The sequence below is a fragment of the Heptranchias perlo genome, chromosome 7 (assembly GCF_035084215.1).
Source record: "Heptranchias perlo isolate sHepPer1 chromosome 7, sHepPer1.hap1, whole genome shotgun sequence".
Taxonomy (NCBI): Eukaryota; Metazoa; Chordata; class Chondrichthyes; order Hexanchiformes; family Hexanchidae; genus Heptranchias; species Heptranchias perlo.
Window position 1 is genome coordinate 15,887,397 of NC_090331.1, and position 23,867 is coordinate 15,911,263.

A 23,867-nucleotide genomic window follows, 5' to 3' on the forward strand; every position below is an offset into this window, starting at 1 on the left:
TAAAAAGAGCCTTATATTTAAAACTAAACCTATATTTTAATGAGGCTCCATGCCTCAGATTGTATCTCTATTCCACATTTAACGCTGGCCGGCTGGGTTTCCCACGACTTGGGAAACCTGGCAGCTGAAGATATGCAAGAATGGCTGGATGTCACAGATCAGTGTCCTTCCAGCACTGCTTGTGGCCCAAGAGGAGCAGGAGTGCTTCCACATGGCCCCCAAACAAACCTGCTTCCATCGCCGTGACTGGACCCTCCGCTCGCCCGCTTCCCTCCCACCAGCGATCGGTCCCTCCCACCCGCAATCGGACCCTCCCCCCCGCAACCGCGATCGGACCCTCCCCCCACCCCACCAACCGTGATCGGACCCTCCCCCCCCCCCACCCCACAATTGGACCCTCCCCACCCCCCCCCCCCCCGCAACAACCGCGATCAGACCCTCCCACCCAACCACGATCGGACCCTCACCCCACCCCAACTGCGATCGGACCACGCATTCTGACAGTGTGTGTCAGGAAGGGACAGAACGTACAACCATAAGGCTGCACTAGCAAATGGGGCCGGGGTAGGAAAGAATGGTAAAAAGACAAAATTAAAGGTTCTTTATCTGAATGCGCGCAGCATTCGTAATAAGATAGATGAATTGACGGCACAAATAGAAACAAATGGGTATGATCTTGTGGCCATTACAGAGACGTGGTTGCAAGGTGACCAAGGTTGGGAGCTAAATATTCAGGGTTATTTAACATTTCGGAAGTAGAGGAAAAAAGGTAAAGGTGGTGGGGTGGCTCTGTTAATAAAGGATGAAATTGGTATAACAGTGAGAAATGATCTTGGCTCAGAAGATCAAGATGTCGAATCAATTTGGGTGGAGGTAAGAAATAGCAAGGGTAAGAAATCACTGGTGGGAGTAGTATATAGGCCCCCTAACAGTAGCTACACTGTAGGGCTAAATATAAATCAGGAAATAAGGGGGGCTTGTAAAAAAGGTAATGCGATAATCATGGGTGATTTTAACTTTCACATAGATTGGACAAATCAAATTGGCAAAAATAGTCCTGAGTTCATAGAGTGTATTAGGGACTGTTTCTTAGACCAATACGTCGGGGAACCAACCAGGGAACAGGCCATTTTGGATCTGGTAATGGGTAACGAAACAGGATTAATTAATGATCTCAAAGTAAAGGATCCCTTGGGAAGCAGTGATCATAAAGTGATAGAATTTCACATCCAGTTTGAGAGCGAGGATCTTGGGTCTAAAACTAATGTATTAAACTTAAATAAGGGCAATTATAAAGGAATGAGGGCGGAATTGGCTAAAGTGGACTGGGTAAACAGATTAGATGGTATGATGGTGGAAAAACAGTGGCAAACATTTAAAAAGATATTTTATGACTCACAACAAAAATATATCCCTGTGAGGAGGAAAGACTCCACAAATAGGGTGAACCAACCATGGCTAACTAAGGAAGTCAAGGATGGTATCAGGTTAAAAGAAAAAGCATACAACATGGCAAAGATTACTGGTAAGCCCGAAGATTGGGAAAACTTTAAAAACCAGCAAAGGATGACTAAAAGAATAATAAAGAGGGAGAAAATTAATTATGAGAGTAAATTAGCAAGAAATATAAAAACTGACAGTAAAAGCTTCTACAAGTATATAAAAAGGAAGAGGGTAGCTAAAGTAAACATTGGTCCCTTAGAGGATGAGACTGGGGAAATAATAATGGAAAACAAGGAAATGGCAGAGGAATTGAACAGATATTTTGTATCTGTCTTCACAGTAGAAGACACTAATAACATACCAATAATAGTAGAAAATCAAGGGGCAAAGGGGAGGGAGGAACTAAAAACTATCACCATCACTAGGGAAAAAGTACCAGGTAAACTAATGGGTCTAAAGGCTGACAAGTCCCCTGGACCTGATGGCTTGCATCCGAGGGTCTTAAAGGAAGTGGCTACAGAGATATTGGATACATTGGTTGTAATCTTCCAGAATTCACTAGATTCTGGAAAGATCCCAGCGGATTGGAAAACCGCAAATGCAACACCCCTATTCAAGAAGGGAGTGAGACAGAAAGCAGGTAACTATAGACCAGTTAGCCTAACATCTGTCATTGGGAAAATGCTAGAATTCATTATTAAGGAAGTAGTAGCAGGACATTTGGAGACTCATAATACAATCAAGGAGAGTCAACATGGTTTTATGAAGGGGAAATCATGTCTGATAAATTTATTAGAGTTCCTTGAGGAAGTAACAGGCAGGGTGGATAATGGGGAACCAATGGATGCAGTATATTTGGATTTCCAAAAGGCATTCGATAAGGCACCACATAAAAGATTACTGCACGAGATAAGAGCTCGTGGTATTGGGGGTAATATACTGGCATGGATAGAGGATTGGCTAATTAACAGAAAACAAAAAGTCGGGATGAAAGGGTCATTTTCAAAATGGCAATCTGTAACTAGTGGGGTGCCGCAGGGATCAGTGCTGGGGCCTCAACTATTTACAATATATATCAATGACTTGGATGAAGGAACAGAGTGTCTTGTGGCCAAATTTGCTGATGATACAAAGATAGGTGGAAAAGCAAGTTGCGATGAGGACACAAGGGGCTCGAATTTAGCAGGCCTGCGGGTTCCCAGCGGGTGGTCCTCCGGGAGCGTCGAAAACGCGAACGGCGAAATTAGTGGGTTGCCCACGCGATCGTAGCAGGCAACACACTAATAGGAATCAATTACCTGCTCCTCCGGGGTCCACGGCGCTGGCCTGCGCGTCGGTCGGGCTGCGCATGCGCAGTACGATCTGTCAGCTGGAGGCTCTCTAGTTAAAGGGGCAGTCCTCCACTGACAGATGCTGCAACCAATAGAACAAATTGCAGCATGGAGCAGCCCAGGGGGAAGGCTGCTCCCAGTTTAATGATGCCTCACCCCAGGTATCATCAGATGGGGTGAGGAGGAGGGGGAGGACACAGATCTTCCCCCCGGCGGGCGGGAGGAAGCGGCCTGCCTCTGCCACCAAGAGGGCCTGGCTCGAGGTGGCAGAGGGGGTCACCTGCGCCACCAACATATGGCCCACCTGCATACAGTGCAGGAGGCGCTGCAATGACCTCAGTAGGTCCACCACAGTGAGAACACGTAGTCTTTCCCCTACACTCCGTCTGCCACAACACTGCCCCCACCCCAAATCTCCTTCGGCACCGCCAACACTATTCTGTCACATCACCCTTCATACCCACTCACACCCCATCCTCATCTTACCTCCACCTACTCACCTCGCCAGTACTCATCCTGCCACTAACACGCGACCCAATCCTCATACAATCTCATGGCTCCATCCCATACTCACCCTCTCGTGCATCTCCCTCACGGCCAGCCTCACTCAACCTGCCACCACCTGTGCTGCAGCCACAGGGCATGCATCACATATGTGCAGTAGGCAGCGTAAGGCAAACGTCTCGTCAGCACGAAGGGGGTGCACAAGGGTGTCTGAGGGTTTGTCATGGGTGTTACCCATATTGAATTTCAGAGCAACAAACAGCACACATTATATTGACACCACCACTGCCATGTCTCCGCGAATCCTGTCCGTTGTGTCCAATAATGCCCGCTCCTGGGTATCACTATGAGGACCCACCACTGATGCCACCCATCGTGTTACTGCAGAGTAGGTGCAGGTGTATTTGCAGGGCTTGTCCGCGCAGACGACTGAGAGACATCGGCGGTGTAGCCGGCTGCACCCTGGAAGGATGCGGAGGAGAAGGTGTGGAGGGCAGTGGTGACTTTGCCAGCGACAGGTAAGCAGTTGGTGCTGGGGCCAGCCAGGAGCAGCTCGGCATGAAAGAGGCTGCAGATCTCCACGACTACATGTCGAGCGAATCTGCGCCTCCCTGTGCACTGCTGCTCGGAGAGGTCCGGGGAGCTGCGCCTCGGTCTGTGGACCCTGTGGCGAGGGTAGTGCCCTCTGCGACGCGTCTCTCTCTGCGGTAGCCCTCCCTCCTGCTGTGCAGGTGGGCGTGCAACAACACCGTGTTGGGGGGATCCACGTCTCTGCGGCGGACGGCGTGGACTGCGAGGCTGCTGGTGCTGGTCATGCTCTTCGTCCTCCGAGGGTGTCCACACACCACCCAACTGGCAGGTGTTGGTCTGAGGGGTTGTGCAGGGTAGGTGTGTGGGTCCTCGGACTGGGGCTGCGGTTTCGTGTCGGTCTGTCCTCTGGCTTGGCGGGGGGTGGTGGAGGGCAGGGGTTGCCCTATGTGACGCGGTGGCCTCCTGCGTGGGTGAGGGCTCTCCCCCGTGGAGCGCACCTTGGCACCTGCCACAGGCTGCTGGCTGCAACACGCCTGGTTGGAGGGAGTCTGTTTCCCCCAGTGTGGGAAACTGACTGCCTTGAACCTAAAATCCCACACTTCCTCTTTTGACAGCTGCTTCAGCTCATTAACTGACCACAACGAGCAAGTTAAGTACTCTCAAGTGGAACCCCGCTGGCTTTAATTGCCTGCGGGATTCCCACCAGCGGGGCTTTCGCGCGCAGCCCCGCACGTCAGCGCGGTACCCAGAAGTGGCCGGGATTTCGTCGCGATCTGGTCACGTGACCGGAGATCGGGATTTTCGGGGCCCCCCCGCTGGTAACCCGCCGGAAACCCGACCCTAAAATCGAGCCCAAAGTGTATGCAAAGGGATATTGACAGGTTAAGCAAATAGGCAAAAATTTGGCAGATGGAATATAATGTGGGAAAATGTGAAGTCATCCACTTTGGGAAGAAAAATAAAAAAGCAAAATATTATTTCAATGGAGAAATACTACAAAATGCTGCGGTACAGAGGGATCTGGGTGTCCTCGTACATGAAACACAAAAAATCAACATACAGGTGCAGCAGGTAATCCGGATGTCAAACGGAATATTGGCCTTTATTTCTCGAGGTATGGAGTATAAAAGTAGGGAAGTCATGCTACAACTGTACAGGGTGCTGGTGAGACCACACCTGGAGTACTGCATACAGTTCTGGTGCCCTTATTTCAGGGAGGACATACTTGCATTGGAGGCAGTTCAGAGAAGGTTCACTAGGTTGATTCTGGAAGTGTTGTCTTATGAGGAAAGATTAAACAGTTGGGTCTATACTCATTGGAGTTTAGAAGAATGAGAGGAGATCTTATTGAAACATACAAGATTCTGAGGGGACTCGATAGGGTAGATGCTGAGAGGATGTTACCCCTCATGGGGGAATCTAAAACTACGGGGCATAGTCTCAGAATAAGGGGTCACCCGTTTAAGACGGAAATGAGGAGGAATTTCTTCTCCCAGAGGGTCGTGAATCTTTGGAATTCTTTACCCCAAAAAGCTGTGGAGGCTGAGTCATTGAATACATTCAAGGCTGAGTTAGACACATTTTTGATCAGCAAGGAAGTCAAAGGATATGGGGAAAAGGCAGAAAAGTGGAGTTGAAGTAAAAATCAGATCAGCCATGATCTCATTGAATGGCGGAGCAGGCTCGAGGGGCCAAATGGCCTAATCCTGCTGCTATCTCTTATTATGATCTTATTATATGATCGTCCCTCCCCTGCAATTGTACCCTCCCTCCCTGCTATCCTCACCCCTGTGATTGGACCCTTCCCCCCCACCCCGGCGATCAGACCCTCCCTCCCTCCCCCTCCCATCGCGATCGGACACTCCTCCCTCCCCTCCCCCGAGATCGGACCCTCCCCGCCCCCCCCCCCTCCTCCCCGTACGATTGAACATCCCCTCTGATGGCGATACCCCCGCCCCGGTGTCTGACTCACCTTTCTCCCCTCCAATGGTCCACCCCCTTGATGTCTGATGTCCAACTCCACCCCCCCACCAAAGTTGTCTGACCGCACCGGCTGCAGCCTGGAGCCGCAGGCCTACCCGCCCGACAGCCAGTCACACTCTCAATCTGGAAACCGATTCAAAACATTTAGATCAGGTCCTACCGTTAAATTCGGCGGGATCTCCGGGAATCCCATATTTCCGGGTTTCCCGGCCACTAAATCTCACCACCCCCTCCCCCACCACCAGCTCCCTTCCCACCTCCCCATTATTATCGGGGCCTGTAGGCTCCTTCTGGATGGTTGAGTTGAATGTCCTCCTTGATTTTATGTATCTTGTGATATTGTGTCATTGTTATTGGGCCTCAGCTATTCACAATCTATATTAATGACTTAGATGAAGGGACAGAGTGTAATGTATGTTGAAGATCAGTCACAATCTGATTGAATGGCGCAGCAGGCTCGAGGGGCTGTATGGCCTACTCCTGCTCCTATTTCTTATGTTCTCATGTATCCAAGTTTGCTGATGATACAAAGCTAAGTGGGAAAATAAGCTGTGAGGAGGATGTAAAGAGTCTGCAAAGGGATATAAGTGAGTGGGCAAGAAGGTGGCAGATGGAGTATAATGTGGGGAATGTGAGGTTATTCACTTTGGTAGGAAGAATAGAAAAACGGAATATTTTTTAAATGCTGAGAAACTATTAAATGTTGGTATTCAGAGGGATTTGGGCATCCTTGTACACAAAGCACAGAAAGTTAACATGCATCTACAGTAAGCAATTAGGAAGGCAAATGGCATGTTGGCCTTTATAGCTAAAGGGTTGGAGTACAAGAGTAAGGAAGTCTTGTTGCAATTGTATAGGGCTTTGGTGAGACCACACCTGGAGTACAGTGTACAGTTTTGGTCTCCTTACCTAAGGAAGGATACACTTGCCTTAGAGGCAGTGCAACAAAGGTTCACTAGATTGATTCCTGGGATGAGAGGGTTGTCCAATGAGGAGAGATTGAGTAGAACAGGCCTATACTCTCCGGAGTTTAGAAGAACGAGAGGTGATCTCATTGATACGTATAAGATTCTCATAGGGCTTGACAGGGTAGATGCTGAGAGGCTGTTTCCCCTGGCTGGAGAGTCTAGAACTAGGTGACATAGTCTCAGAATAAAGGGTCGGCCATTTAAAACTGAGATGAGGAGGAATTTCTTCACTCAGAGGGGCGTGAATCTTTGGAATTCTCTACCTCAGAGGGCTGTGGATGCTCCGTCATTGATTATATTCAAGGCCAAGATCGATAAATTTTTGGACTCTAAGGGAATCGAGGCATATGGGGATCGGGCGGGAAAGCGGAGTTGAGGTCGAAGATCAGCCATGATCTTACTGAATGGCGGGGCAGACTGGAGGGGCCGTATGGCCTACTCCTGCTCCTATTTCTTATGTTCTTTTTTGAGCAAATGCAACAGGGACTTTGCATCAGCAAACACTCATGAGATGAAACTTAGAAACAAATAGAAACCAGTCAATCTGTTTTTAGGCAGTGCTGGTTGAGGGAGGAATGTTGACCCATCCATCAGGAAAAATTCCTGCTCTTCTTCAAATAGCACCGTGCAATTTTTAACGTCCATCTGAACCAATGGAAATGGCAGACTGGATCAAGGTTTAAAATCTCATCCAGACAATTATCATGAAGAACATCTTTACTCGAAGAATGGTAATTAACTGGATATGGATTGGATTAGTAGAGGCGAAAGCACTGGGATAATTTAAAATACAGTTAGATATTATAATGGGAGGCTAGGGTATCAGAAGGATGGGCTTTAATGGGCCAAATAACATCAGGCTCACTGACTCTTCTCAGCCAATTCTCTCTTGAAGTTGTCATTAGCAATCACTGTTTAAATTTTTTTTTATATCTGAAAGACAAACACAGGAAGACAGCTCGAAACAGAAGAATGCTGCTGTCGATTACAATCCTCCATATAAGGGTTTAGAATTTTGAAAAAGGAGTACTGAAGGAGGGAACCACTGTCTAACTTCATCCCATGCATAGCATGAAGTACAAGTTATAGCATCTGACCTATCGCACTTGATCATTAAACTGACAAAAATGAATAGATGTCTTTTCATTATCATTCAAGACAGGTAGCATGAACATGAATAGTTGTTGATCAATAGCCTGTGTCTTACCATCTCGTCTGTTCAACTTTGCAAAGCCAGGGTTATGACTGCTAGACAACTCAGAGGAGGAATCGAACACCAACTGAGGCAAATCAGACACCAAGTGATCATCACAGTCATCTGCCAGATGAAGAAAAGCATTACATTTAAATCAATTAGCTGCACAATATGGTTCTGCTATTTGCAAGTGCAGCAGAGAATTTTAACAAAGCCTTTAGAGAGCTAGAAGGTTGTCAAGCTGAAATCTGACATATTGCGAATCAAAAATCTGTCCAATTCTTTAGACTAAGAGCACATAAAATGCTCTCTTACTTACTAAAGCAATTTATACATGTTTTTGTTCACACATTTTCCCTTTTTGTTGATTCATTTTGAACCTCTCTTTTGTTTCTCCTCTCCTACAGTACACACCAGCCCAAATGAGGGGTAGGAAAGTGACCGGCCCGCAGACCACTGCCAATAAGAGGTGAATGAGAACGGAGCAGGTTAATTCACCTTCCGCTTCGTTCCCACACTAAAGTTAGGTTGTAACTATCAGGAAAGACTGAACAGGCTGGAGCTCTTTTTTTCTAGAAAAAAGAAGGTTGAGGTCTATAAGATTATGAGGGGGTTTGATAGGGTAAATGTAGAGAAAATGTTTCCGCTTGTGGGCGAATCCAAATCTAAGGGTCATAAATATGAAATAGTCACTAATAGAAATCATAGAAAATTTACGGCACGGAAGAAGGCCATTCGGCCCATCGTGTCCCCGCCGGCTGAGCAACGAGCCAACTTTCCCGCATTTAGTCCGTAGCCCTGCAGGTCACGGATCTTCAGGTGCACATCCAGGTATTTTTTAAAAGAGTTGAGGGTTTCTGCCTCTACCACCCTCTCAGGCAGGGAGTTCCAGACCCCCACCACCCTCTGGGTGATAAAAAAAATCCTCATTTCCGCTCTAATCCTTCTACCAATCACTTTAAATCTATGCCCCCTGGTTATTGACCCCTCCGCTAAGGGAAATAGGTCCTTCCTATCCATTCTATCTACGCCCCTCATAATTTTATACACATCGATCAAATCACCCCTCAGCCTTCTCTGTTCCAAGGAAAACAACCCCAGCCTATCCAATCTGTCATCATAGCTAAAATTCTCCAGTCCTGGCAACATCCTCGTAAATCTCCTTTGCATCCTCTCTAGTGCAATTGCATCCTTCCTGTAATGTGGTGACCAGAACTGTACACAGTACTCAAGCTGTGGCCTAACTAGTATTTTATACAGTTCCAGCTTTTATAGTCTATGCCTCGGCTAATAAAGGAAAGCATTCCATATGCCTTCTTAACCACCTTATCTACCTGTCTTGCTACCTTCAGGGAACTGTGGACATGCACTCCAAGGTCCCTCACTTCCTCTACACCTCTCAGTATCCACTCATTATTTGCCTTGTTTTCACTCCCCAAATGCATCACCTCACACTTCTCTGGATTGAAATCCATTTGCCACTTAGCTGCCCATCTGACCAGTCCATTGATATCTTCCTGCAGTCCACAGCTGTCTTCCTCACTATCAACCACTCAGCCTATCTTTGTATCATCTGCAAATTTCATAATCATGGCCCTTATGTTCAAGTCCAAATCGTTAATGTATACCACAAAAAGCAAAGGACCTAGTACCGAGCCCTACGGCACCCCACTGGAAACAGCCTTCCAGTCTCAAAAACACCCGTCGACCGTTACACTTTGCTACATGCCACTGAGCCAATTTTGGATCCAATTTGCCACATTCCCTTGGATCCCATGGGCCTGTACTTTTTTGACCAATCTACCAAGTGGGACCTTGTCAAAAGCCTTGCTAAAATCCATGTAGACTACATCAATTATGCTACCCTCATTGATCCTCCTTGTCACCTCCTCTCAAAATTCAATCAAGTTAGTCAGACACGACCTCCCCTTAAATCCACGCTGACTGTCCTTGATTAGTCCGTGCCTTTCTAAGTGACAGGTTATCCTGTCCCTCAGAATTGATTCCAATAATTTGCCCACTACCAAGGTTAGGCTGACTGACCTGTAATTACTCGATATATCCTTCGCTCCCTTTTTAAACAACGGTACAACGTTAGCAGTCCTCCAATCCTTCGGCACTACGCCTGTATCCAGTGAAGTTTGGAAAATGATTGTTAAAGCCTCTGCTATTTCTTCCCTGGCTTCTTTTAACAGCATGGGACACATTTCATCCGGCCCTGGTGATTTATCCACTTTCAAAGATGCTAATCCCCTTTATATTTCCTCTCTCACTATGTTTATCCCATCCAATATTTCACACTCCTCCTCCTTAACTTCAATCCCTGCATCATCCATCTCCTTTGTGAAGACAGATGCAAAGTATTCATTAAGAACCATACCCACATCTTCCGCCTGCACACATAGTTTACCTTTTTGGTCTCTAATAGGCTCTACTCTTTCCTTAGTTATCCTCTTGCTCTTAATGTATTTATATAACATCTTTGGGTTTCCTTTGATTTTACCTGCTAATATTTTTTCATGCCCTCTCTTTGCTTTCCTAATTTCCTTTTTATCTTCACCCCTGCACTCTGTATACTTCTCTAAGCTTTCCATAGTATTGAGTTGCCGGTGTCTATCATAGGCTTTCTTATTCTGCCCTATCTTAACCTGAATGCTTCTTGACATCCAGGGGGCTCTAGGTTTGGCAGCCCCTCCCTTTTTCTTTGTGGGAACATGTTTACCCTAAACCCCTTGAATCACCCCATAATAAATCCAATAAGGTAGTCGGGAGAAACTTCTTTACCCAGAGAGTAGTTAGAATGTGGAACTTGCTACCAGATGATGTAGTTGAGGTGAATAGCATGGATGCATTTAAGGGGAAGCTAGATAAGTACATGAGGGAGAAAGGAGTAGAAGGATATGCTGATGGGATTAGATGAAGTAAGGTGGGAGGAGGCTCTTGTGGAGCATAAACACCGGCATAGACCAGTTGGGACAAATGACCTGTTTCTGTGCTGTAAATTCTATACAATTCTATGTAAAAGTGCCATGTCTTGAACCAGTGCTTCCCCAGAACAGCTCAACTGAGATAGAGAACCCACCACATGAGGTGAGGAACTTGGCCGTCACCAATCTCAGGTAGAACACACTAATACAATAATACGCTGCACCAACAGAACATGCCGAAAGTGATTCTTAGTTTACACCAACAAATCAAACCGTGACAGTGGAATGAAGAAATGAAAAAGATTGCATATCTCTCTTTTGTTTAGAGATTAATTTTTGTACAATAGGAGCTGCAGGTAGAGAAAATTGTAACATAGACAGATGTCTCAAACAATTACCCAAGTAGTTTCTATGAGCCCAGAATGACTTGAAAAAATTGTACTGGGCACAAGAGGGAGATCACAAACTTCCCATTGCCTAATATACACGCGAGTAATTCATTAATAACAACACTTTAAAGTACTGATGTTCATCAGATCATAAACATTCACCACACTCACAGCTTCTGTAGTGACAGATGGCTTATAGTATACACACTCATTCAAAATGGGTAACAGGTTCAAAACAAATTATGCTGATTTATTTCATCTGTAAAATGATCCCAAATTGTGTCATCCCATTAAGAAATAAAACATGATGAAGAAAGCATTAAGTACAATGGAAAATAATAGTTTCATTCCACTCTAATATGTTGCTTTGCAAAACATTTTTGTTCTAATTTTCAGGTTTTATTTTGTTTCATTAAATTATTATGGAAGTAAGGCAGTCTTTTTTTACATTTTGTCCAATTAGTGCTATAGTCTTATGGTACCGCAGGATCAAAGTTTTATTGATCTCTAAGTTTCACCAGTTTGTGTGTTTTTAATATATATATTAGCAGCCCGCTTAATTGGCACCCCATCCACCACCCTAAACATTCACTCCCTTCACCACCGGCGCACTGTGGCTGCAGTGTGTACCATCCACAGGATGCACTGCAGCAACTCGTCAAGGCTTCTTCGACAGCACCTCCCAAACCCGCGACCTCTACCACCTAGAAGGACAAGAGCAGCAGGTACTTGGGAACAACACCACCTGCACGTTCCCCTCCAAGTCACACACCATCCCGACTTGGAAATATATCGCCGTTCCTTCATCGTCGCTGGGTCAAAATCCTGGAACTCCCTTCCTAACAGCACTGTGAGAGAACCTTCACCACACGGACTGCAGCGGTTCAAGAAGGCAGCTCACCACCACCTTCTCAAGGGCAATTAGGGATGGGCAATAAATGCCAGCCTCGCCAGCGACGCCCACATCCCATGAACGAATATAAAAAAAAATTATATTAGATATTCATTACACCCTTGGTAATAGTGATTAGCTGAAGTGCCACATAGTAGAAAAATCATAATTTTCTGCTAAATATATACAGGGTATGTTATGTCACTATAATTTACTTTCTGTCAATAACTCAATAGCACAGCATTACAAGTCATGTGGTACGACTGCACCATCATAGGAATCACAACATGAATCATGAACTGTATTTGAATTATGTGACTCAGTCACTGTAGGCCACAGATGTACTGAATCACAAGTATTTCTTTCACTCTTGTTTTCAAATGAATTACTTTTTTTGAATAGATATAAGTTGGATGCTTCAACTTTGAGTTCAGTGGTTCATTAATACACCCACTGATCTTCACCCTCAATGCTTATGTTATCTGGGCCAATTAATGTGTTACTTACTGGGAATACACCCCAAATTAGGTATTATTTTATATTTAACAAGCAGTGTTCTGTGAGTAATGGCAGAGGGAAATAGAACAAACAATTGCTTTCTAATATCACAAATGAGGTAATAACTGCACTTCAATTTTGCAGCACATTGATTGCCAATATATGAGGAACCTGTATTATTTTTGTTCTCCCTTCCCATCAGTCTTTAAGCAATAAGGCAACATATCCTAACGAGTAAATCAGGATGGAAAGAAAAATAGGTCATGAAAAATTCTGTTCAATTACATTATGCATTTTATAGTTCCACATTCGATTAAAACTATTGATGAGAATTAAAAGTCGGATAACTACCTCAGACTTCTAAGAAGACAAGTGATCACATTTTCCTAGGTGAGGGTGACCAAAGGTGTATTCAATACTATAAAAAGGTAGCTAATTACGAGGGAGAGAATTCTCAAGGCCAAAGCACAGAAGACCAGAAAAGCTACTTTTCTCGAGGCCAAGGAATGCTATAGGGGTGAAAAGGCCACAAACATCATGGAACTCATCATTGGACCTATTTAAATTAGTATGGCTTAAGTTAATCAAGCCCGGGCACATGCTAGTGCAACCTCCAAATAGCTGTTAAATATTTTGATTCAGGAATTTTGTACCTAATGAATCGAGTGTTCAGGTCTACATGCTCGATCCCAACATGCACATTTGCAGAATGCATGCGTGCGCTCCTTGATTTAACCATTGGGAATCATCCCTTATATATTCACAGGCTTCTATAATAACCCCCATGCTTTTTTGTGAAGGAACTCTGTCCACAAGAGTTTTAAAATTACATTACCACATAGTAAAGAAATGATAGATAGAAAAATTCGAATGAGCTGCTTTAATCTACTAGTTTTAATCTTCCGTTTAGAGTGGCGCTGAATCATAGAAAAATATAAATTAGTTTTAAAGGTATCCAAAGGAGTATGGTAAGTGATAATTACTCTTCACTTTAGAGCACTGCCAGTTACTTGTCTCAGTAAAGTAATTTCTTTGGACAATATTCAATATGTCAACAGAACGGTGCATATACTCTGCTTTATCAAGCAAGGAGTTGAGTGAATGCATCAATGGGAGTTGAGCCACAGAAGACTCCTTAAAATATAACATTTTTTGGAATAAATAAAAAAGACCAATATGCTTCAAGCCTAACCTTTTTGATTCATATCCCTCAATCCCTTCTTTCTCTAAATCTACTCACCTCTTGTATCAATTTACACTATTCTGTTCAATAGCTTTGTCTGCTAACTTGTTCTGAAGCTCAATTCCCACTTTAAAAAAATGTTCCTTCCAATTTCCTTACTCACAGCTCACTTCCTAACTTTAAAACTTTCCCGCCCCCCGCCACCAACCATATTTGAATCTTTTGTCATAATAAACATATGGGAAGAAAATTGGCCGGTATACATAGTGCATTGGGGGGTGGGGGGGCGGATGAGGGAGAACTGTGGGTTATGTCCAGATGGAGGAGGTAGGATCAACTCAATGGGCATCATTTTAGCACCCGCTATCGGGTGCGTTCCTGGCGGGGGGGGGGCTCCGAAAATCGGAGAATCCCGGAGTGGGTCGGGAGCCCGGCTCCAACCCGCCCACATCCGGGTTCCTCACTGACGCGCTGGCGTGCGCGCGCAGCCCCCCGCTGGTGGGAATCCCACAGGCAATTAAAGCCAGCGGGGTTCCACTTGAAGCTATTTAGTTTGCTTGTTCAGGTCATTAACTGACCTGATTAAGGGATTATGTGAGGAGGGGTGGGATTTTATAGCAAACTAGGACTGTTTCTCATACTGGGGGAAACACTCCCAGATCAAATGGACGTGTTGCAGCTGTCAGCCTGTGGCAGCTGCAAAAGTCCATTTGACAGGTGGGGGGGGAGACCCTCACTCATTGCAGGAGACCACTCTGTCACTTTGGACAAAGTTTGGCCTCCACCACCCTCCTCCTGACAATCAAAGTCACCAACTTGCACACTTACCCCGGGGTCCAGAGACATGTACCTACCTTGCGGACCCCCTCAGATATACATCTTCTGGATGGGGGCCGCCGTAGCTGCAGTCATGACCTCCTTGGAGGGCGAACAGCATCACCAGCCTCACCAGCCTCGCCATCCACGCCGTCCACCTCTGACACGTGGAGCTCCACAACACAGTGCTGTGACACATCCACCTGCACAAGAGGAAGGGCAACCACAGAGAGAGATGCGTCGCAGGGGGCACTACCCTCGCCACAGGGTCCACAGACCGAGGCTCAGCTTTCTGGACCTCTCTGAGCAGCAGTGCACACGGAGGCTCAGAGTCACTCGACATGTAGTCGTGGACATCTGCAGCCTCCTTCATGCCAAGCTGCTCCTGGCTGGCCCGAGCACCATCTTCTTACCTGTCGCTGTCAAAGTCACCACTGCCCTCAACAATTTCTCCTCCGCATCCTTCCAGGGTGCCACCGGGGACATCGCCGACGTCTCTCAGTCGTCTGCACAAAAGAGCCCTGCAAATACACCTGCACCCACTCTGCAGTGACACAATGGGTGGCATCAGTTGTGGGTCTTCGTAGTGATCCTCAGGAAAGGGCATTATTGCACAAACCAGACAAAATTCGCAAAGACGTGGCAGTAGTGGTGCCAATATATTATGTAATGTGAGTTGATCAGAAATTAACTATAGGTAAAAACCATGACAAACCCTCAAACACCCTTGTGCATCCCCTTCATGCTCACGACACGTTTGCCTTACGCTGCCTACTGCACATATGTGATGCATGCCCTGTGGCTGCAGCACAGGTAGTGGCAGGTTGAGTGAGGCTGACTGTGAAAGAGATGCACGAGAGGGTGAGTATGAGATAGAGCCATGAGATTGTATGAGGATTGGGTTGAGTGGTAGTGGCGGGATGAGTACTGGCGAGGTGAGTAGGTGCAGGTAAGATGAGGATGAGGTTTGAGTGGGTATGCGGGGTGATGTGACAGAGTAGTGTTAGCAGTGCAGAAGGAGATATGGGGTGGGGGCGGTGATGTGGCAGATAGAGTGTAGGGGAATGAGTAAGTGTACTCACTTTGGCTGACCTACTGAGGTCATTGGAGCACCTCCTGCATTGTATGCAGGTGGGCGATATGTTGGTGGTGCTGGTGACCTCCTCTGCCACCTCGAGCCAGGCCTTCCTGGTGGCAGAGGCAGGCTGCTTCCCCCCACCCGCCGGGGGGAAGATCTCTGTCCTCCCCCTCCTTCTCACCCCATCTAATGATACCTGGAGTGAGGCATCATTAAACTGGGAGCAGCCTTCCCCTTGGGCTGCTCCATGCTGTAATTTTTTCTGATGTGGAGATGCCGGTGATGGACTGGGGTTGACAATTGTAAACAATTTTACAACACCAAGTTATAGTCCAGCAATTTTATTTTAAATTCACAAGCTTTCGGAGGCTTCCTCCTTCCTCATTTACCTGAGGAAGGAGGAAGCCTCCGAAAGCTTGTGAATTTAAAATAAAATTGCTGGACTATAACTTGGTGTTGTAAAATTGTTTACAGTAATTTTTTCTATTTGTTGCAGCATCTGTCAGTGGAGGACTGCCCCTTTAAATAGAGCTCCTCCAGCTGACAGATCTTACTGCGCATGCGCAGCCTGCCCGATGCGCAGATCAGCAGTGGGGAACCCGGAAGACAAGGTAAGTGGATCCAATTGGGCTGCGATCGCGCGGGGGGCTGACTAATTTCACCGGGCGCGTTACCCACGCGCCCGATAGCCCCCCCGCCGCGAACCCGCAGCCCTGCTAACATCGAGCCCAATGACTTTCTCATCTGTATTGCCTTTGCCAAGACTTCATAGTCTTGAAGATCTCAATTAGGTCAACTCTAATTGTTCCCTTTTCCAAAGAGAAGTTCAACTTTCTTAACCTTCGCTCAAAACTTAGATTCCTGATGCACAGAATCATATTGGCTGTTCACTCCTCTCCATCCTTCTTACAGTTTAATCATCGGAACTGTACACATGCTCCTGATTGGGATCTAATACAGCAACAAAAGATATTTTTGATGTATATTTTATTCCTTTGCTAATGTAATGCAGTATCTTATTTTCTTTTTAACTTAGATTTATTAAACTATTTGTCAAATGCTTGGCTATCAACAATAACCTCTCAATTTAGCTCAAATGCTGCCTCATGGTTTCTTACTCCTACGCTAATTACTTCACATTTGTCATATACTGGCCCAATTACCTTAAGGATCCAAATCCTTCTGAATCTGGCTGCACTTTTTCTCAGTGTTTGCAGCACCTCTTATTTTGGGATCATCTGAAAAGATCAATATTTAGCTTACAATGTCCTTATCTAAGTGTTTTTTATGCTTCCAAAGTCCCAAAATAGACCCCATTTTTCCCTGCATTTTCCTTTGTATGCCTACAATAACAAAACAAAAATCAACATGGAAAAGACAATTAAATTACTATATTTTGTCAAACAAATAAGAAATACATTAACAATTGCTTGTTACTGGCACGCCTCATTAACTCATAAATGTAATTTCCCACACACTGAAAATTACCAGTTTGGCAATACTTGGTTAAACCCCCACACAGAGTGTGCATAGCTCACATGTTCAGTTTTGTGAATCCTGTAATGTCCTGGTTCTAAGATCACTACATTCTATCAATAAGCTATAAATTGAATACCAGAAGACACCTGTTTTACTCTCCCTCTTTCTTGTTTCACTGTAGATTACCAACTTTCCTTAATTTCCATCCTGTATCCATTATTTATTCCTGTACAAAAATGAAATCTCCGTAGATATGGAAATAATGTCAAACACAAATCCCAAAGTCAAACTGTACTTTTTTTTACCACTATTACAAATTCATGTCCTAAAGGTTCAGTGTTTTGGTCCCCCCTCCCTTCACTCCGCCATTATTGGCACAGCCTTCAGGCCCCTCATCTCTACTCTTTGGAACTCCCTCCTTAAAGCACTCAACCTCTCCACTGCTTTCCCCATCTTTTCAAAACCCCATCCTTTCAATTAAGCTTTCTGTCACCTCTCCAAAATATCCCATCATTGATCCATGCTATTCCTTTCTTCCATTTACCCATTTTATTTTTTTGTTCCCCGCCCCCATATAAAGTACCTTGGAAGATTTCTGTTGTTGAAGATGTTACATAAACACAAGCTGTTGTTGCTGCATTCTGATTGCACTATAAAACTTTAATACTGTTTTGCACAAACAAGTAGCAGAACTACAAGACGAGTATAAAATTACCAAGATAAAAGATTAAAAGTATTTTTCCCTCACAGTATAGTGGATACGTGATATAGATTCCCTGATAAAGCAGTAAATGCTATCAACAAACGTCTTTCAGAAAGACCTGGATGGATATCTGTTTAGAAATGGAATTTCAAGTTATAAAACATAGTATAAACATTGATAATTGAAGGCTATATGTAACTTGACAGTTCCTAAGGTGCTAGGATTATGGAAATGTCATGGCAAACAAAGCAACTGGTGTGATATGTGCACCATAACTTTTAAAGTTTAATAGGTAAGCTGGAGTTTTGTTCAATTTACCTCTGGAGGTGAAAGGTAAAGTTTATAGAGCCTTTTCTCAGGAGATCAAATGGGTCGGGTGGAGTTCATGATAGAGCTGGTCTATGGAAGAAAAAAGCTTGATGGCTCCAAATATCTAATCTCATTAAATCGCTTAAGAGTTCCTAAAGTCAAAGTTTGAATGATTCATATTATTGATTTGTGTTATATTAACTGGCTACAAAAGTATATTAAAATAAAACAATCGATCTGAATAATGTAAAACAATTGTAATAAAATAAAGCATAGTCAAGCATTTCCATAACTAAATTACGATCGCTACAACATTGCATTTACTAATAAAACATTTTGCAGCAGTCGGGTATTACAATGATCTGGTAATTTATACAAAAAGCAAGACAAAAGGTCAATGCTAAAACCTTACTTGATGTTAAAAATATGTTTAACTACATGTTTAAAAAGACCATGAGAAAAAAACAAAGCAATTTACAGTAGCATGTAGGATGCTATCTGGATATATGTTTGGTCTGCGCTTCACTGTATTTGAAAAATTGGCCTGTGGCATTTATGGCACATTAAAAGAGAGATTATTGTAAAGGAATGAGCAGATTTTGTTCCCTGTTCCAACATAAAATAAAGTGGAACATTAATTACATCCGCAATATACTTCGCCAACTTGGAAACACTTCTCTTCAATAAATACCAGCTTGTTCATTCAACAATATATACTCCATGCAATCATGTATCTATTAAGAAACAATTAAACAAGAAACAGTAGCAATAAAACCACATCTCCTGTAGCACTGTGCTGAAAATAAATTCTCCTTATTGCCACCCAATAAATGTTTCACTTTTTCCTTCTATTGTTACTTCTCCTGAAAGAACCTGAAGGTAATCTAATTTGCATTGCTTAATTGAATGTGCGGATCATTACGATTATTATTTTGACATTAAACATTAGATGCAGTAGAATTTCAATCCAAATAATTCATTACCTGATTAAAATCTTCCAAAGTTTAGTTAACATCTTTCTGTAATACAAGCATAGCATTCAGAACTAATAAACCTTTAGATTCAGGTAAAACAAATGGTGGAAAAAGCTGCACAGTCAAGGGTGGCAATGATATGTTCTTACCAAAAGGATTACTAATCGTCTTGCCATTTAATGTCACAATTTTAACAAAAGCAAAAAAAAACTTGGTACCTTGGTTTAAATCCAACCTAAACTGCTGAATTGAAGGTCTCCTTTCTCTGCTAGCTGCAAGGTCCTACATGAAATGAGTTTGGATAGTTACATCGAGTTACACTGAAACTACAGGCCATTCGGTCCAAATGGTCTATGCCAGCATTTATGCTCCACACGAGTCTCCTCCCTCCTTACATCATCTAACCCTATCAGCATACGCTTCTATTCCTTTCTCCCTCATGTGCATATCTAGTTTCCCCTTAAATGCATCTATACTATTTGCCTCAACTACTCCTTGTGGCGGTGTATTCCACATTCTTACCACTCTTTGAGTAAAGAAGTTTCTCCTGAATATCCTATTGGATTTATTAGTGACAATTTTATATTTATGACCTTTAGTTTTGGACTTTCCAACAAATGGAAACATTTTCTCTATGTCTACCCTATCAAACCCTTTCATTACCTTAAAGACCTCTATCAGGTCACCCCTCAACCTTCTCTTTTCTAGAGAAAAGAGCCCCAGCCTGTTCAGCCTTTCTTGATAAGTTCTGGTATCATCCTTGTGAATCTTTTTTGCACCTTCTCCAGTGCCTCTATATCCTTTCTATAAGATGAAGACTAGAACTGTGCACAGTACTTCAAGTATGGTCTAACCAAGATGCTATACAAATTTAACATAACTTCTCTGCTTTTCAATTCTATCCCTCTAGAAATGAACTCCAGTGCTTGATTTGGCTTTTTTATGGCCTTATTAACCTGTGTTGCTTCTTTTTGTGATTTGTGTATCTGTACCACGAGATCCCTTTGCTCCTCTATCCCATTTAGACTATTATTATCCAAGTGGTATGTGGCCCCCTTATTCTTCCTGCCAAAATACGAAGGAGAAAGCCTCCGAAAGCTTGTGATTTTCAAATAAAATTGTTGGACTATAACTTGGTGTTGTAAGATTCTTCACATTCTATTTCAAGGGAATGCAACCTGTCCTCATAATGTAACCCTTTTAGCCCTGGTATCATTCTGGTGAATCTGCGCTGCACCCCCTCCAAGGCCAATATATCCTTCCTGAGGTTCGGTGCCCAGAACTGAATGCATTACGCCAGATGGGGTCTAACCAGAACTCTGTAAAGCTGTAACATAACTTCCACCCTTTTATATTCCAGCCCTCTTGAGGGCATTAAAAATCTAGATTTTTAATGTGATGTAAGTTAAGCACATCATAAGTTAAGCCATCATAAGTTAAGCCACTACACACACATATATATCACTTGGCCAATCGTTGATATATTGCTGTGCATAAAAACATGGTAAATTAAAAGCATCATCGGCATGAAGTGGCTCCTGAAATCTGCTATCTCCAACAGACCTCCGTGTGACCACAATTTGACCTTTGGAGTGGAGACAACAACAGCTTGTATTTTTGGAAGAGCTCAGTGATCAAAACCTTCTCATTGTTCTCCCCACACTGCTGGCTCCTTCCGGTTTCACCCCCATTAAAAATATAACTTTCCTGACCGTAAAATTGCCAGGATTTTTTAAAAAAACTCATTCTCAGAGCCCACCCAATAAGCACCCTGGAAATGTTATTTTTCGACTAAGCTTTGCACAACTGACTTGTAGTGAGTACCACAAGCAGGTGTACAAATATAGCATTGAATCAAATGTGGTTTCTACATTTCAAAATTGAACAACATAGCCACATCTTTGCTACAAACAGACTTTGAAGTCTGCCAGCAGAGTCTGTTGTATTTATGTGTTGTATAATGTGTTTTCCAATGCTTTTGGTTTAAAAAGAAGTTACATTCTCTCTGTGGATGAGGATGAGCTTGACTAAATCCTTTGACATTTTTACTTTAAATGCACCTGAGTTTTATTCCGAGTTTCCTTTAGTCAACTGAAATTATAACAGAAATAAACAAAATACTGCAAATGCTGGAATCTCAAACAAAAGCAGAAAATGCGAGAAAAACTCAGCAAGTCAGACAGCATCTGTAAAGATAAGAAAATATCAAATGTTTCAGGCCTAGCCCGTCATCAGAACATGAAGATATTACAGATGAACAGCTAATAAGAAGAAACAGAGCTAGGGAAAGGAGGGTGGGGATAAAAGGGGACCACAAGAAAAAGTTTGAGCCGTTAAATTGATTGGGTAGAAAACAGAAGATGGTTGACTGTCAGAACTGATAGTGGCGTAAGGCATGTTGAGGTAAAATAGAGATAGAAAAGGCATATGTAATATCCAGAGAATGTGTGAATTGTTAAAGCAGATTATCTAAGTTGGAGGCGGAAGCATGAAAACCTGGCAAAGTGGAGCATGAAAGCCTGGCAATGCGCAGCATGAAAGCTTGGCAACGCGGAGCATGAAAATCTGGCAAAGTGGAGCATGAAAGCCTGGCAACGCGGAGCATGAAAGCCTGGCAACGTGGAGCATGAAATCCTGGCAACGCGCAGCATGAAATCCTGACAACGCGCAGCATGAAATCCTGGCAACGCGCAGCATGAAATCCTGGCAACGCGCAGCATGAAAGTCTGGCAAAGCTCCAGTGGCCCAGGAATCTGCTTGAAGTAAATAGCAGGTTAACACCAGGGGTGCAGGCCACCCCACCGGTACATGTAGCAATGCAGTAACATTTGTGAGTTGCAGCAAATATCATGCGATCAAATGTCACATGATCAAATGTCACGTGATCAGATAGAGTCATAGAGTTATACAGCACGGATAGAGGCCCTTCGGCCCATCGTGTCCGCGCCGGCCATCAGCCCTGTCTACTCTAATCCCATATTCCAGCATTTGGTCCGTAGCCTTGTATGCTATGGCATTTCAAGTGCTCATCCAAATGTTTCTTGAATGTTGTGAGGGTTCCTGCCTCCACAACCCTTTCAGGCAGTGAGTTCCAGACTCCAACCACCCTGTGGGTGAAAAAGTTCTTTCTCAAATCCCCTCTAAACCTCCCGCCTTTTAACTTGAATCTATGTCCCCTTGTTATAGAACCCTCAACGAAGGGAAAAAGCTCCTTAGTATCCATCCTATCTGTGCCCCTCATAATTTTGTACACCTCAATCATGTCCCCCCTCAGCCTCCTCTGCTCCAAGGAAAACAAACCCAATCTTCCCAGTCTCTCTTCATAGCTGAAGCGCTCCAGCCCTGGTAACATCCTGGTGAATCTCCTCTGCACCCTCTCCAAAGCGATCACATCCTTCCTGTAGTGTGGCGACCAGAACTGCACACAGTACTCCAGCTGTGGCCTAACCAGTGTTTTATAAAGCTCCATCATAACCTCCTTGCTCTTATATTCTATGCCTCGGCTAATAAAGGCAAGTATCCCATATGCCTTCTTTACCACCTTAACTACCTGTTCCGCCGCCTTCAGGGATCTGTGAACTTGCACACCAAGATCCCTCTGACCCTCTGTCTTGCCTAGGGTCCTCCCATTCATTGTGTATTCCCTTGCCTTGTTAGTCCCTCCAAAGTGCATCACCTCGCACTTTTCCGGGTTAAATTCCATTTGCCACTGTTCCGCCCATCTGACCAACCCATCTATATCGTCCTGCAGACTGAGGCTATCCTCCTTGCTATTTACCACCCTACCAATTTTTGTATCATCAGCGAACTTACTGATCATACCTTTTACATTCATATCCAAGTCATTAATGTAGACCACAAACAGCAAGGGACCCAGCACCGATCCCTGTGGTACCCCACTGGCCACAGGCTTCCAGTCACAAAAACAACCTTCGACCATCACCCTCTGCCTTCTGCCACTAAGCCAGTTTTGTATCCAAAGTGCCAAGGCACCCTGGATTCCATGGGCTCGTACCTTCTTGACCAGTCTCCTGTGGGGGACTTTATCGAAGGCCTTACTGAAATCCATGTATACCACATCCACTGCGTTACCCTCATCCACACGTCTAGTCACCCCCTCAAAAAATTCAATCAAATTAGTCAGACATGATCTTCCCTTGACAAAGCCATGTTGACTATCCCTGATTAATCCTTGCTTCTCCAAGTGGAGACTAATTTTGTCCTTCAGAATTTTTTCCAATAATTTTCCTACCACTGATGTTAGGCTCACTGGCCTGTAGTTCCCCGGTTTTTCCCTACTCCCCTTCTTGAATAATGGTATTACATTAGCGGTTCTCCAGTCCTCTGGCACATCCCCTGTGGCCAGAGAGGTTCTGAATATATGTGTCAGAGCCCCCGCAATCTCCTCCTTTGCCTCACACAGTAGCCTGGGATACATTTCGTCCGGGCCTGGGGATTTATCCATTTTTAGGCCTGCTAAAACCGCCAATACCTCCTCCCTCTCGATGTTAATATGTTCGAGTATATCACAGTCCCCCTGCCGTATTTCTATGTCTACATCGTCCTTCTCCATAGTGAAAACAGATGCAAAAAAATCATTTAGAACCCCTCCTACATCTGCCGGCTCCACACACAGATTGCCATTTTTGTCCCTAATGGGTCCT

The 23,867-nt window shown here is 44.2% G+C and overlaps 1 protein-coding gene across 1 annotated transcript in view; it reads right to left on the bottom strand.

Annotated features, from left to right (window-relative positions):
• The window catches only part of LOC137323447 (contactin-associated protein-like 5), a 590,554-nt gene extending 581,814 nt beyond the window's left edge, over positions 1-8,740 (bottom strand). The window contains exons 1-2 of the mRNA XM_067986921.1: positions 8,731-8,740; positions 7,968-8,078 (exon numbers count right to left, since the gene is read on the bottom strand). Coding sequence (XP_067843022.1) covers positions 7,968-8,078; positions 8,731-8,740 — 121 coding nt within the window. The remainder of the gene's footprint in view (positions 1-7,967; positions 8,079-8,730) is intronic.
• Positions 8,741-23,867: the final 15,127 nt, after the last annotated feature.